The 14,906-nt window shown below is 37.4% G+C and overlaps 1 protein-coding gene across 2 annotated transcripts in view; it reads left to right on the top strand.

Moving 5' to 3' along the window:
- The window catches only part of HACE1 (HECT domain and ankyrin repeat containing E3 ubiquitin protein ligase 1), a 110,966-nt gene that overhangs the window by 38,894 nt on the left and 57,166 nt on the right, over positions 1–14,906 (top strand). For both annotated transcript variants that reach the window (XM_021096191.1, NM_001195340.1), the window contains 4 exons: positions 6,766–6,848; positions 10,843–10,939; positions 11,908–12,009; positions 12,602–12,708. In XM_021096191.1, the coding sequence (XP_020951850.1) occupies positions 6,766–6,848; positions 10,843–10,939; positions 11,908–12,009; positions 12,602–12,708 (389 nt within the window). The remainder of the gene's footprint in view (positions 1–6,765; positions 6,849–10,842; positions 10,940–11,907; positions 12,010–12,601; positions 12,709–14,906) is intronic.

Below are 14,906 nucleotides of genomic sequence, written 5' to 3'. Positions count from 1 at the left end.
TGTTTATTTCTTTCCCATTGTAATGTAAGCTTCTTGAAGGCAAATGTTTGTCCATTTTGTTCATTGCCGTGACCCCAGCATCTAGAGTGTGATCCCCTGCACTAGCATATAGGAGCATTGAAATTTTTGTTGAAAGATGGAATGGATTAATCTAATGCATTATCATTCAGAGCAGTTTTTCCACCATTTTCTTTCCATTTCCAAATGTCGTTTTTTTCCTTTTCCTTTGAAGTGAAGTATATATTGATAGTGCTGATTCTTATAAAAGGTCTTATCTGATTTGTGTCCATTGCTGAAAATTTCTGCCCTTTTTTTGGCCATGCCCACGGCAGGCGGAAGTTCCTGGGCCGGGGATTGAGACGTTCTGGTTCAAGGATCTAACCTGTGCTACAGATGTAAACCAGAGAACTACGTCAGTGACAGTGCTAGATCCTTAACCTGCTTCACCGCAAGGGGACTCCTGAAAATCTCTGCTTTTGAGAGTCCTTAGGGATTTTAGTAGTTGAATCCAGAATTTATTCTCTTATGCATCTATATAATTTAAAATCCTCAGATAGCATTGTTTGTTTCAGAGCTTTTAAATATATACATCTATCTGTCTGTCTATCTATCTGTCTATCTGCTTCCATGGCATATGAAAGTTCCCAGGCTAGGGGTTGAATTGGAGCTGCAGTTGTCAGCCTACACCACAGCCACAGCAACACCAGATCTGAGCTGCTTGTCTGCAACCTACATTGTAGCTAATGGCAACCCTGGATCCTTAATCCACTGAGCAGGGCCAGGCATCAAACCTGCATCCTCATAGATGCTAGTCAGGGTCATTACCGCTGAGCCACGATGGGAACTCCTAAGAGCTTTTATATTTTTAATTTAATAAATACAATTTCCTCCATTTGAGTTTTACTAGATTCAAAGTTTATTTTACCCTTTGAATACATAGAAGTAGTTTTACATAGACTGAAAATTTTTAAAAAAAGCGACCCTGTGATTTAGGTTATGTGACTTTCTTGCTTTTTTATTATGCCATTTAATTGATAACTGAATTCTGTGTTTTCCTACTCTTCCTGTTTCAGCACTTTCACAAAAAGAAATCTGCGAACTTTTTTTTTTTAATTATACAGATTGATGACTTTCCACTCATTTCAGTGCTGCAAGGCAATTTTTTACTGTTCACATTCAAATCCCTTTATATATTTTTTTATTCTACTCTGAGAGAAGTGGCTTTTTCTACCCATTTGTCTTCAGGCAGCATTTTATGTACAAGTAAGCTATTGGAATCTTTTTAAAAACATATGTTTCTTGGGGTCCTTTTGTGGGCAGCGGGTTAAGGATCCATTGTCACCGCAGCGTCTTGGATTGCTGCTGTGGTGCAGGTTTGATCCCTGGCCCTGGAAACTTCCACATGCTGTGGGTGAGGCCAAAAAAAAAAAAAAGGAAAAATGTATGTTTCTTTTCATAGTTGTATTTTTTTTGAGGGTCTTAATTGGGATGCTTTTGTTAAAACTAAAGCAGAAAGATTTGTGAATTTAAAAGAAAATGCTGAAATGTGAGCTGTTTACACTTTAAGTGTTTTTCTGTCAACAGAATTTTTAATGTCTTTGTAGGATATTTCCTATATCCAAGGAAATAATAGAAACATATGACAGTATGTATTATAAATCATGCTTTCTGGCTATGATTTGCCTCAAGTTTGTCTTACCACTTTGGTTTTTTTTGGTCTTTTTTTTGTCTTTTTAGGGCCGCACCCGTGGCACATGGAGGTTCCCAGGCTAGGGGTCGAATCAGAACTGCAACTGCTGGCCTACGCCAGAGCCATAGCAACTCGGGATCTGAGTTGCATCTGCGACCTACACCACAGCTCAGGGCAACGCCAGATCCTTAACCCACTGAGCAGGGCCAGGGATTGAACCTGCTACTTCATGGTTCCTAGTCAGATTCGTTAACCACTGTGCCACGATGGGAACTCCAGTCTTACCACTTTGTAGAGGAATATGTTGGTCTAATGGCTAATTTGCTTTTATACTGTGAACTCTATAGTATAAGTAAAAATATGGAAGAACTGTAAAAAGTATATGGATTTAGAATTGGCGTTATTTGAAATCTGAACACCAAAAGGTGTCTAGGCACTTGAGCTTGACTCTTAAATAGTTATTTTGTAGGGAATTAGTAGATCATTTATGATTAATGTAGCGGATGATATGCCAAGTTACTCATAGTACTATTTAGTAATCTCAATTTAGAAAGATTAGAATTTCTGTGTTTTTTTTTTCTTTGTAATTTGCCTAGTGGTTATGAACATGGACTTAGGTTTAATTCCTGCTCCCCTGTTTATTTGTGTGTTGGAATGCACATTGCTTGACCTCTTTGAGACTCAGTTTCCTACTTGTGAAAGTGGAGAGAATATCAGCTTCCTCAAAGAATGCAGTAAATGAAATGATAAATGCTTATTAGCCCAGTGTCTAGGCACATGCTAAGGTTATTCATATTTTTATGTCATACAGTTTTAACAACCATATAATTTTTATGAATGCATAGGTTTTTTGTTTTGTTTTGTTTTCAGCTAGGAGTTGAATCAGAGCTAGAGCCGCCAGCCTACATCACAGCCACAGCAACTGCAGGATCTGAGCCACATCTGCAGCCTACACCATAATTCACAGCAATGCCAGATCTCTGACACACTGAGCAAGGCCAGGGATTGAACCTGTATCCTCATGGATTCTAGTCAGATTCGTTTTCCGCTGTGCCACAAAGGGAACTTCTGTTTTGTCAATACTTTGTTTCGGCTTTGATCTGGATTGCTGGATTTTAATTGAATATTAATATATGCTTTTGATATAATTGTTTTTATCTCTGCCAAGCCTTTTGAGAGATATCTTATTGTCTGTAATCTCTGTAACAGTCAGCGAACATTATTGCTACTTTCCCTCTTTTCTGATTTGGTCAGATATCAGAAGTGTCTAGGTCAGATATCAGAAGGGGGAAAGCCATGTTCAAAAGGCTCAAGTGGGCCTTGTCTTAGAAAATAATAGCCCAGGAGTTCCCTTGTGGCACAGTGGATTTCTGGTATGGTGTCATTGCAGTGGCCTGGGTCACTGCTGTGGAGTGAGTTCAGTCCCTCGCCTGGGAACTTCCATGTGCCACAGGCGTGGCAAAAAAAAAAAAAAGCCTAAATGTTTATATTCTTATATTTGAAAGCTACTGGACCACTTGTCCTCAGTTTAAGGATTATAAGCTGATAGTAAAGTTTTATGTAACAATTCTTCAATTACATAGATTTTTGAATTTCTCTTGAGATAGCAGTAAACTCAAGTAGCAAAACATGAATACTATATCCTAAAATTTTTTTTTTTGTCTTTTGCCTTCTTAGGGCCGCACCTACAGCATATGGAGGTTCCTAGGCTAGGGGTCTAATCGGAACTGTTGCTGCTCGCCTACACCAGAGCCCCAGCAACGCCAGATCCGAGCTGGGTCTGCGACCTCACCACAGCTCACAGCAGTGGCGGTTTCTTAACCTACTGAGCGAGGCCAGGGATTGAATCCACAACCTCATGGTTCCTAGTTGTATTCGTTTCCGCTGCGCCACGACGGGAACTCTAATATCCTAAAATACATATATATATATATATATGTATATATATATATATATTTTTTTTTTTTTGTCTTTTTGTTTTTTTCTAGGGCCACACCCACGGCATATGGAGGTTCCCAGGCTAGGGGTCGAATCGGAGCTTCAGATACTGGCCTACGCCAGAGCCACAGCAATGCGGGATCCGAGCCATGTCTGTGACCTACACCACAGCTCATGGCAACGCCAGATCCTTAACCCACTGAGCAAGGCCAGGGATGGAACCCGAAACCCCATGGTTCCTAGTCGGATTTGTTAACCACTATGCCACGATGGCAACTCCCTAAAATATTTTTATCAAAATATGTGTAATAAAAAGTTTTAATCCCTTAAATCACCATTCTTCTTTGTCAATTCATGATCACCAGGCAATAGTTTTCAACTCTTTTAGCTTTTGTTATCTATTTCCAAATAATATGCTTCTTTCTACTGCTCTTTCTCAGTTTATGGCTTTTAGATCTCAGTGAATCATTTCTTGTTATAGTAAGTGAGGATTTACTAATTTAAACTCTTTTCCCATGCCCTGCCCCCCCCCCTTTTTTTTCTTTTTCTTTTTATGGCCTCACCTGCAACATATGGAAGTTACCAGGCTAGGGGTCGAGTAGGGGCTGTAGCTACCGGCTTACACCACAGCCACAACAACACCAGACCCACGCCACATCTGTGACCTACACTGCAGTTTTTGGTAACAGTGGGTCCTTAACCCACTGAGTGAGGTCAGAGAAGAAATCCACGTCCTCACGGAGATCATGTCAGCTTCTTAACCTGCTGAGTCATGATGCGAATTCCCTTTGTTCCCCCATATCTAAAATTAATTATATATTATTATAGTGTAATATTATAACTCTCCTTGTCCCCCATATCTAAAATTATTTACATATAATTAACTTTATTAATTATAAATTTTGATGAGACAGTATTAGTTGTATATTGCAGTTAGGTGAATGTTGTTTACTGCTGCATCAAGTAGTAAACTGTAATTACCTTTTCTACTATAGTGACTATTGGCTTTGCTCAGTTTTATTTTTATGAATCAGTAAATCTTATGTGCTCCTACAAAACCTTTCTCAGTACTGTTTTCTACAAAGAGAAATTCATTAGATAATGTCAGTTCCATTTTTTTCTCTAAACATGGGAATTTCTTAATCTCTCCTGTGTTTGATCTTCAGGATTCTGGCTTCCACATCTTCTTTTCTTTTGGTGTATTATATTCCCTTATTTTGGAGGAGCATATCTTCTGGAGATAATTTTTTTTTTTTTTTTTGTCTTTCTAGGGCCGCCCTCATGGCATATGGAGATTTCCAGGCTAGGGGTCGAATCAGAGCTACAGCTGCCAGCCTGCACCACAGCCACAGCAACGTGGGATCCGAGCCGCAACTTTGATCCCGCACCACAGCTCATGGCAATGCCAGGTCCTTAGCCAACTGAGCAAGGTCAGGGATCGAACCTGTGTCCTTATGGCTGCTAGTTGGGTTTGTGAACTCCCGGTAATTGTTTTTTGAACTCTTAAATAGCTGAGCATGTTTTTTTTTTTGTTTGTTTGTTTTTTTGTTTTTTTGTTTTTTTGCTATTTCTTTGGGCCGCTCCCTTGGCACTGGAGGTTCCCAGGCTAGGGGTCGAATTGGAGCTGTAGCCGCCAGCCCACGCCAAAGCCACAGCAATGTGGGATCTGAGCCGAGTCTGCAACCTACACTACAGCTCACGGCAATGCCGGATCATTAACCCACTGAGCAAGGGCCGGGACCGAACCCGCAACCTCATGGTTCCTAGTCGGGTTCGTTAACCACTGCGCAACAACTGCGCAACAACGGGAACTCCTGAGCATGTTTTTTGTTTAAAACGATATATTTGAATGATAGTGTGGCAGGCCATAGAATTCTGTATTGGAAAGTCATTTACCTTACAATTTGAGGGCATTTCACCTTTTAGATTTCAGTGCTGCTGTTGAAAAATGTAACATCAATCTGAATTCTGTTTAGATCTGGACTCTATATCCCTGGTATTATGACATTTCACTTCAGTGTGTGTTGTTGAAGATCTTTTAATTTGTTAAACTGGGTGCTGGCCGGCTTTTTCAGTCTAACAACTCTTGTCTCTCAGTTCTGGGAAATTTTTTGTATTACTTCATGATTATTTCCCTTTGGTCTTCTATCTCCTTCATTTTCTTTATTCTCGGTTTCTACAGTATGTCTCTCTAGATTGATCTACCAGTTTTCACATTTTTCCTATTTTCTTATCTAGTATGCTGTTGTATTCTTTCCTATGCTTCCATTCAGTTTATAGTCTTAATATTTTGCTGATATTATTTAGGGCAGTGACAAAGATGAACATGTGTGTTTAATCCATAAGTAATACTGAAAGTCTTATTATAAAAACTTCTAAGTTTTTGCATATTGTCTTCCTTTTTGTAGGAGAAACTCAAAAGAGGATCATAGGAATAAAAACAGAAAAGATTCTCTTTTTTAAGGTTTTCAGGTCAGCCTTGCCCCATTCCTAATCATAAGATTTTTTTAAGATTTCATTTTAGCTCATATTCCCTTAGTACAAGTCAGATGGTTGCAAAATTAGAGCTTTGGGGCTAGAATACATATGAATGACTATCAGAGAAACTGAATTGGCCACTGTTAATAACAAAAGAATTTTTTAGCTTTAAACATTTTGTATTTTAATAATTATGCTCTTTGAATTTGAGAAACTTAGAGCTCTGGTACCTACTTTATTTTTTAAGGCAAAAAATTCTGGTTTTAAAATTCAGATATGTAGAGAAGCACTGTCCAATTTACTAGCCACATGTGGCTGTTTGAACTTAATTATAGCAAAATAAAATTTGAAATTCAGTTCCTAGTTTGCACTGGCCACATTTCAAGTCCTTGGTAGCTACTACATATCAGTGATTTTCTCGAACTTTCCCAGATTAAAACACTTTATATTGCATTGATAATTCCACTTATTCTGTGTAGTGCCTTAGGCTCAGAGCTGACTGAAAAGTGTAATTTGTTCAGCTATTGTAATTGTCGTGTTCCTACTCTTTTTTCTTTAAAGCTGGTTGTGGTAAGAACTTTTCTTACATGGATTAAAATTGTGATAATTGTGTCTTTGTTTTGACTTTTTTAGTTTACTTTTGTTTCTTTTCCCCTCAGACAGTCCAGTGCTTGCTAGACAGTGGTGCTGATATTAACAGGCCAAATGTATCAGGAGCTACTCCATTGTACTTTGCTTGCAGGTATAATATTTTATATTTCCAAATATTCTCATTAAAGAGTGTACCTCCTGTATTTCTAAACACAAACACTTATGTATATTTTCTAAAAGTCTCCTGTTTTCTCAGAAATACTATGCTCCATTTTTAAGATGAAATATAGCATTATGTTCTGTTACTTAACTACATGAAGAAAAGTATTTTCTATTTTGTCGCCAGTATTTTTATATGTTATAAGTGGAAACTATTGATTTACCTCATTATTTAAATTTTAGACTAATTACTTAACAATGAAAAAGACAGCAATAATCCAGTAATTTCCACGGTTTTCTTTATCAAGTACCAGATCAGTTCCAGTGGGTAAGCTGTCAAAGTATGTCTTAGGCCAGAGCCGAGTTTTTGCTATCTTTGGATTTGTAACTTTTAAAAAAATTCTTGGATGATTCTTGGTAGCTGTTGGATGTTAACGTGTTTCCAAACTTCTGTCTTGGTTCATGTCCTTAGAGCATACATTTTGTTCACTGATTCAGCCATGTAAAAAACAGACATTTAGTTAGCATCACTGTGTGCCATGCATTATTATAGGCTTTGGTGGTACAGTAATAAATAAACCCCAGGCCCTAAAGAGCTAACAGTGTATAATTATTACACTGGGTATATAATACATATACCCTCCTCCCCATGTAATATGTTATATAAATTTAGTTCCATTTAGGAAACCTCACAGTATACTTCATTTTTCTCTTTGGTTTAGATTGTGGGAATTGTATTATTTATTTAGGCTCTTAATTTTAGATATAGAGCTCTCCAGAAAGTTCTTTTCTTACCCTTTTTTTTTTCTGTTTTATATCATATTAGAGGAGGTTTGTTTTATTAAATTTTTTTTATTATGGTTGATTTACAGTGTTCTGTCAATTTATGCTGTACAGCAAAGTGACCCAGTTAAACATATACTTACACATTCTTTTTCTCAAATTATCCTCCATCATGTTCCATCACAAGTGATTGGATATAGTTCCTTGTGCTATATATAGCAGGATCTCATTGCTTATCCACTCCAAATGCAGTAGTTTATAGGAGGTTTGTTTTAGATGAATGATCTGCTTTTCTTCTTGTTTAGCTTCTCTTTAGGATCTCTGATGTTGCTTTGATCACTGATTCAAATCATCATTGAACAGCCTTGAGTTAGAATAAAAGGACTTCTGGATCTCTAGGACTTAGATATTCTCTGAACCCAGGCTTTTTCTTATATTACATTTAGGATTTGTTGCTTGGGTAGAACACCAGTTCTTTCCATAGTGTCCTGAATTTATGATGTCATTGATTTCCTGAAATCATCCTGTCTTTGAAGCTTCAGATTTGAATGTCCATCTGCTGATTTACATCATCACTTGCAAGTCTCATAGAATCTCAGATGTTAGCATGTTCAGACTACAGCTGATTTCCTTTACCAACCTTTCCTGCAGTTTTTCTCATCTCAGTCATTGGAACCTTCATCCTTTCAGTTGTGTAAACCAGAAACTAGGTCATTTTTTATTTCTCTCTCTCTCTTTCTCAATCTGACCTTCATCTTGGAATGTGTTAGTAAGTTGTGTCAATTCTACCTTCAGAATATATTCTGAATGTCAGTTCTTCTCTCCACTTCATTAAACCACCTTAAAGTTGTCTAGAGTATGCAGTAATTTCTAAACCTGGTCTTCCTGATTCCTCTATTGTTTCCTTCCCATCTGTTCTTTTCCTGGAAGCAAAAGTGATCTAAAAAAAAAAGATTGGGCTCTTATCACTTTGTGTTTAAACCTTGTGTTTAAACTTTTCACTGCCTCTTCATTGCATTTCAAGTCAAATCCAAACTCTGCATTCCTTCAGGTGACCTGCAGGGTCTGATCCTGAGTAGCTCACTGTGTGCTTCACCACATTTGTTGTCTTTGAGTTCCGCAAATATAGTGGACTCATTCCAGCAGGCTTTTCTGTGTGCTGATTGTTTTGCCTGAAATGTTCCTCCCTGGGCTTTTTAAGGGGCTGACTCCATATTACTGTTACTTTTTAGGAAGGTAATTCCTCACCAGTCTAAGTAGGCCTCTCCTCATTTCCCATCACAGAATCATGATCATTTCCTTCATAGCACTTTGTGGTTTGTAATGTTTATTTACTTGTTTATAATTTGTCTCCTCTGCTGGGCTGAAAGCTCAATAAAAGCAAGTTTTTATTTTATTCATCGCTTTATTTTCCATGTGTAGGACAGTGTTTTGTGCTTAGATGCTTAGTAAATGTTTTGAATGAATGAATCACTATAATTACATTTTTGAAAAATATCTTTTATGAGATGCTGTATATACTGGTAAACTACAGGTGTTTAGTGTTATAAAGGACTGGGATATTCACATAGTCTGAGCCTGGGGATATGGTAAAAGAATTTTTGGAATTACTTTCTGCTATTATAATACCTGTCATTAAGTTTTTTTTTAAATGAAAGTACAGTTGATTTACAATGTTTTGCAAATTTCTTTGTACAGCAAAGTGACTCAGTCGTACATACATATATACATTCTTTTTTTATATATTATTTTTCATCATGGTTTCTCCCAGGAGATTGGATATAGTTCCCTGTGCTACACAGTAGGACCTTGTTGTTTATCCTTTTTTTTTTCTTTTCTTTTTAAGCCTACACCTGCAGCATATGGAGGTTCCTGGGCTATGGGTCAAACTGGAGAATTGGAGCTACAGCTGCCAGCCACAGCCACAGCAATGCAGGATCCGAGCCACCCCTTCGACCTACACCACAGCTCACAGCAATGCCAGATCCATAACCTACTGAGCAAGGCCAGGGATAGAACCCACAACCTCATGTTTCGTAGTTGGACTTGTTTCCACTGTGCCATGATGGGAACTCCTGCTTATACATTCTGCATGTGATAGTTTGCATCTACTAACCACAAACTTCCACTGTCTCCCTACTTCCGCTTGGCAACCTCAAGTCTGATCTCCATGTCTGTGAGTCAGTTTTTGTTTTGTATAGGTTCTTTTGTGCCATATTTTAGGTTCCACGTATAAGTGATAGCATATGGTATTTGTCTTTCTCTGTCTGACTTTACTTAGTATGATAATCTCTAGTTGCATCCATGTGGCTGCGAATGGCATTATTTCATTTGCTTTTATTGCTGAGTGGTATTCCATTGTATATATGTACTGCATCTTTTTTTTTTTTTTTTTTTTTTTTTTTTTAATGGCCACACTCCTGGCAGATGGAATTTCCCAGACCAGAGATTGAATTCAAGCTGCGGCTGCTAACTGTGCTACAGCTGTGGCAACGCCACATCCTTTAACCCATTGCACTGGGCCAGGTATCAAACCTATGCCTCTGTAGCAGCCTGAGCTGCTAGAGGCTGCAGTCAGATTTTTAACCCACTGTGCCACAGTAGGAACTCCTGTACCACATCTTCTTAATCTGTTTATTGTCCCTGGACATTTAGGTTGTTGCCTGTCTTGGCTATTGTGAATAGTGCTACTGTGAGTGTAGGGGTGCATGTATCTTTTTGAATTATAGTTTTGTCTGGGATTGCTGGATCATATGGTAATTTTATTTTTAGTTTTCTCATGAACCTATGTACTGTTTTCCATGGTGATTGTACCAATTTACATTCCTGTGAACAGTGTAGGAAGGTTCCCCTTTCTTCATACCCTCTCCAGCATTTGTTATTTGTAGATTTGTTAATGATGGCCATTCTGACCAGTGTGAGTTTGACACCTCATTGTAGTTTTGGTTTGCATTTGTCTAATAATTAGTGATGTTGAGCATCTTTTCATGTGCCTACTGCAATTTAGTAGGTCATTTTCTTATCTACATTGTAAAAGTATGACAACACTGGGAAATTTTTCTAACTTTTGAGGTTATAGTTCAGGTCTTAATCTCAATTTTTTAAAATTGTTAATCCTGTGTTGGTTGATATTCATAGTCCATAATTTATAGAGAAAGACTTTAAAAAGACTATAGGTTTAACTTGGTTCTATTTCTGTACAGTCATGGTCAGAGAGATACAGCACAGATTCTTTTATTACGAGGAGCCAAATACCTGCCAGATAAAAATGGAGTAACTCCTCTGGATTTATGTGTACAGGTATGTTGGTAATGCATGTATTAGTCTCTTACATTGTAATTGAAACTGAGACAGGTGAAATCACTTTATTCTCAAATGAGATAGGTGCAAAGATTTTTATTCCGCGAAGAATATGATATTTAAGAGGAACTGTGATAGTATAAGAAATAAGTATTGGTCTTCATCCCAGTACCTAACACAAGAGCTGCACAGACTCTTGGAACCTCCTGAGTGATAAGAATATCTTTTTGTTTATTAATGAAATGACCGGCAGATGAGAAGCCCTAGATAGCTTTAGGAAAGGGGCTAACTGGTTGACAGAGGAGCTAACCTCCTCCCCCACTCCTGAGGAGGAGTTAGAGACTGGACTTTGAGTTCATTTACCAGTGACTGATAGCCAGTGACTAATTGTGCCTCTGTAATGGAACTTTCATAAAGACCCCCAACAGCAGGGTTCCTAGAGAGCTTCCAGGTTGATGAACACATCACAGTGTTGGAGGGCAGCATGCCCAGAATGGGATCTGGAGCTCTCTGCCCCTTCCTACATACTTGACCATTCACATCTCTTCCATTGGGCTGTTTCTGAGTTGTATCCTTAGTAATAAACAGTTAGTGGTAAGTAAAATGTTTTCCTGAGTTCTGTGAGCTGTTCTAGCAAATGATCAAACCTCAGGATGAGGTCATGGGAACTCCTTATCTATAGCTGGTTAGTTAGAAGTCTGGGTGAGTTGGACTTGTGATTGGCTTCCAAAGTAGGGGCACTCTTGTGGGACTAAGCCCCTACTGTGTGGTCTGCACTACCTCCGCCTTGTTAGCATCAGAATTGATAGCCAGTTGGAGAATTGGAGTAGGACAGCCAATTGGAGAATTGGAGAATTGCTTGGAGTAGAAAACTCAGACATTTAGTGTCAGATTTATGTGTAGAAGAAACAAATTTTCTTCTAGGAACTTTGTTTTTAACCTAAGGTAATCTAAACTGCTGTTTTTAGGGTGGTTATGGAGAGACGTGTGAAGTATTAATTCAGTATCACCCTAGGCTTTTCCAGACAATTATTCAAATGACACAGAATGAAGATCTCCGAGAAAACATGGTAATATAATTGTGCTTGTAGCTTGTAAATGAACAACCTTTGTTCGTATTTAGTGTGTATGATATTTTATAAATGTGTTTAGTAATTTTATTATAAATATTTTAATAATTTTAATTTGCTTATCTGCATTATAAGTATGAATTTTATGACAATTAATAAACTTTGTGCTAGTCTTTGGCCCTATGAATCTTCTGTTCTCTGGGTATTTGGTCTCTCCTTAAGATAATCAAATATTTCCCATAGGTAGAATAAAGAATCTAAGAAGGAATATCATGTTATGGTTGGTAATCATAGGTTACTGAACTCTGTATTTATAATAGCTCTACTCTTTGAATTGTTGCAAGGTTTAAGTTTTTCTTACATTTTAGAAGTTTGGAATTTTCTGTAAATAAACTTGGTGATTTTTGTTCTTCTTGTTTATACTTTTTTACTGGGTGGTTTTAAACAACTATTTTATAGCTTAGCTTTTGAATTTATATAACTATAAAGGACTCGATTTGTAATATTTATTAAACTAAAGGTACTTAATTTCTTGATAAAGTTTATGGATTATTATGTAATCACATTTTTTTTAATTTGTAAAAAAATTCAGTTACGGCAGGTTCTGGAACATTTGTCTCAGCAAAGTGAAAGCCAGTATTTAAAGATTCTAACAAGCCTTGCTGAAGTTGCCACAACAAATGGTCATAAATTGCTTAGGTAAGTGTTTCAAAATATAAGCAAAATCAGTGGGAATTAGTATCTGTCAACGTTGTCTTCTTTTAGGCTTGTCTGAGAATAGTTTATTTTGTTGGATTCTTTTTGTCAGTATAAGATGTTATAAAGCTTTGCTGAGTTATCATTGTGTTATTTCAAAGGACCAGGGCAATCAGCTATTCCTGAGGAGGCTTGAGTCTCTCTAAAGAAGACTAAAAATAGAGACTGACTTAAGTGAATTTGGGCATATTTGACTACAGTTTTATAAAATGATTGTGTTGACTAGGCATGTAAAATGTTCATATAGAAGAATCAAAAAAGTAGTTTAGGAATCTTGATCAATATTATATAAACTGAGTATAGGCTAGTGCTGAAGAATCCTCATCGTTCTTTGTAAAGTTTTCTCCTTGAACTATCCCTCTCAGTTCAGGTTTTTATGCTTTCCAATTCTGTGGTTTTAATGGCTCATTGCCGAGTCCTTGAGATTAATGCCTGTATACGTTTTCTGCAACTACACTTCTTGGTATGTAGTTAGCCACCCCAGTTAGGAGTAATCAGCCGTTTAGAAGTGGTTAAGGTGTTACTTCTTTGCTTAAAAATTTGGCACACTTCTAATTTGGATGCTTTCTTCCTTTGTAGCTTTCTTTTCACCTCAACTTTTTTTTTTTTCTCCTGTCCCTGAGGCACGGGGAAGTTCCCAGGCCAGAGATTGAACATGCACCACAGCAGTGACAATGCTGGATCCTTAACCTGCTGAGCCACAATAGAACGCCTCATCTCAGCTTTTAATAGGTTGACGGTCATAGACTACATCATGGTCTTCTCTCATCTCTCTACTTGCAACTGGAATTTCCTCCTTCCTACTCCATGCTGTTCAATAAATCAGCTACATTGTCAAGTTCATTGTGCTAGCCCTTTGTTTCTATGTTCTTTCATACTTTTCATATACTTCAAACCAGAATCACACTTTGTACTATTTTCTTAGAAGGCCCCTTACACTTAAGGGTGCTAAGATCACCTTCATGTGTTTTTTTATCCACAAAGTCTTTCTTCAGCAGTTCTACTCATTTGCCAGTTTTAAAAAATTATTCTCTTTCTCCCTTTGAGGCTACTTTAGACTGTAAGATTCATTTAATTCCAGCTTTATATAATGCTCTCTTTTTATTTAGTCATTTCTGTTAATCCATTTATATGATAAGGACTTTCCAGGATATACTAAGTAAAAGCATGGGCTCTGGAGTCAGCGTGACTCAGGTTTAAATCCAAACATCATCATTTACTCTGTGACCTCAGTAAGTGACTTCTTAGTTTTCCTTCCACCCATCCAACACATACTTTTAGGTGTCTGTTGTCTACTAGGCTATCTGCTACATAATGGTGAATAAAACAGATAAGATCTCACCCTACATTTAATTTATAGTCCAGTCAGTATTTTATTTTCTTGGAAAATGATAGTAAATATCTTAATACATTGTTGTAAGAATGAAATGATAAGTGCTTAACGTGCCAGGCAAGTATCTGGCACCTAGTGGAGATGCTGCTGCTGTTAGAGATGATGATTTTTTTTTTTTTTGGTCTTTTTAGGGCCACACCCGGAGCATATGGAGGTTTCCAGGCTAGAGGTTGAATCAGAGCTATAGCTGCCCATCTATGCCACAGCCACAGCAACACAGGATCTGAGCCTCGTCTGTGACCTACTCCATAGCTCACAGCAACTCTGGTCCTTGAACCCACTGAGCGAGGCCAGGGATTGAACCCGCAACCTCATGTCTCCTAGTCGGATTTGCTTCCACCACACCTAGTCGGATTTGCTTCCACCAAGCAAATCCTAGTGGATTTGCTTCCACCACACCATGGGAACTCCGATAATGATGATTTTTTAAAAAATTATCCCATAATACTTTTAACTTGTTTTCTTACATTAGAAAACTTTTTTTTTTTCTGTACTTAAATCTTTTTTTCTGTTTTCTGCTCTTATGTATTAATCAGAAGGCATTTAGGTTTTTATGTATCTATGTTTTTCTTTTAAGTTCACCTTTAATACATACTAAGTAGGTACTGATAAGCTAAGGAACATTCAAATACATTATTTTATTTAAATCTCACAGTAGCTTTATGGTTTAGATGTTATCATCTCCATTTTATATATAAGAAAAGCTAAGTTCAGCGATTTGCCAGGCTAATGCATAGAAGGATAGGGA

This window comes from Sus scrofa, chromosome 1, assembly GCF_000003025.6.
Source record: "Sus scrofa isolate TJ Tabasco breed Duroc chromosome 1, Sscrofa11.1, whole genome shotgun sequence".
NCBI classification, from domain to species: domain Eukaryota; kingdom Metazoa; phylum Chordata; class Mammalia; order Artiodactyla; family Suidae; genus Sus; species Sus scrofa.
Note: the sequence above shows the minus strand (reverse complement) of the source record. Positions and strands in the feature narration are given on the sequence as shown.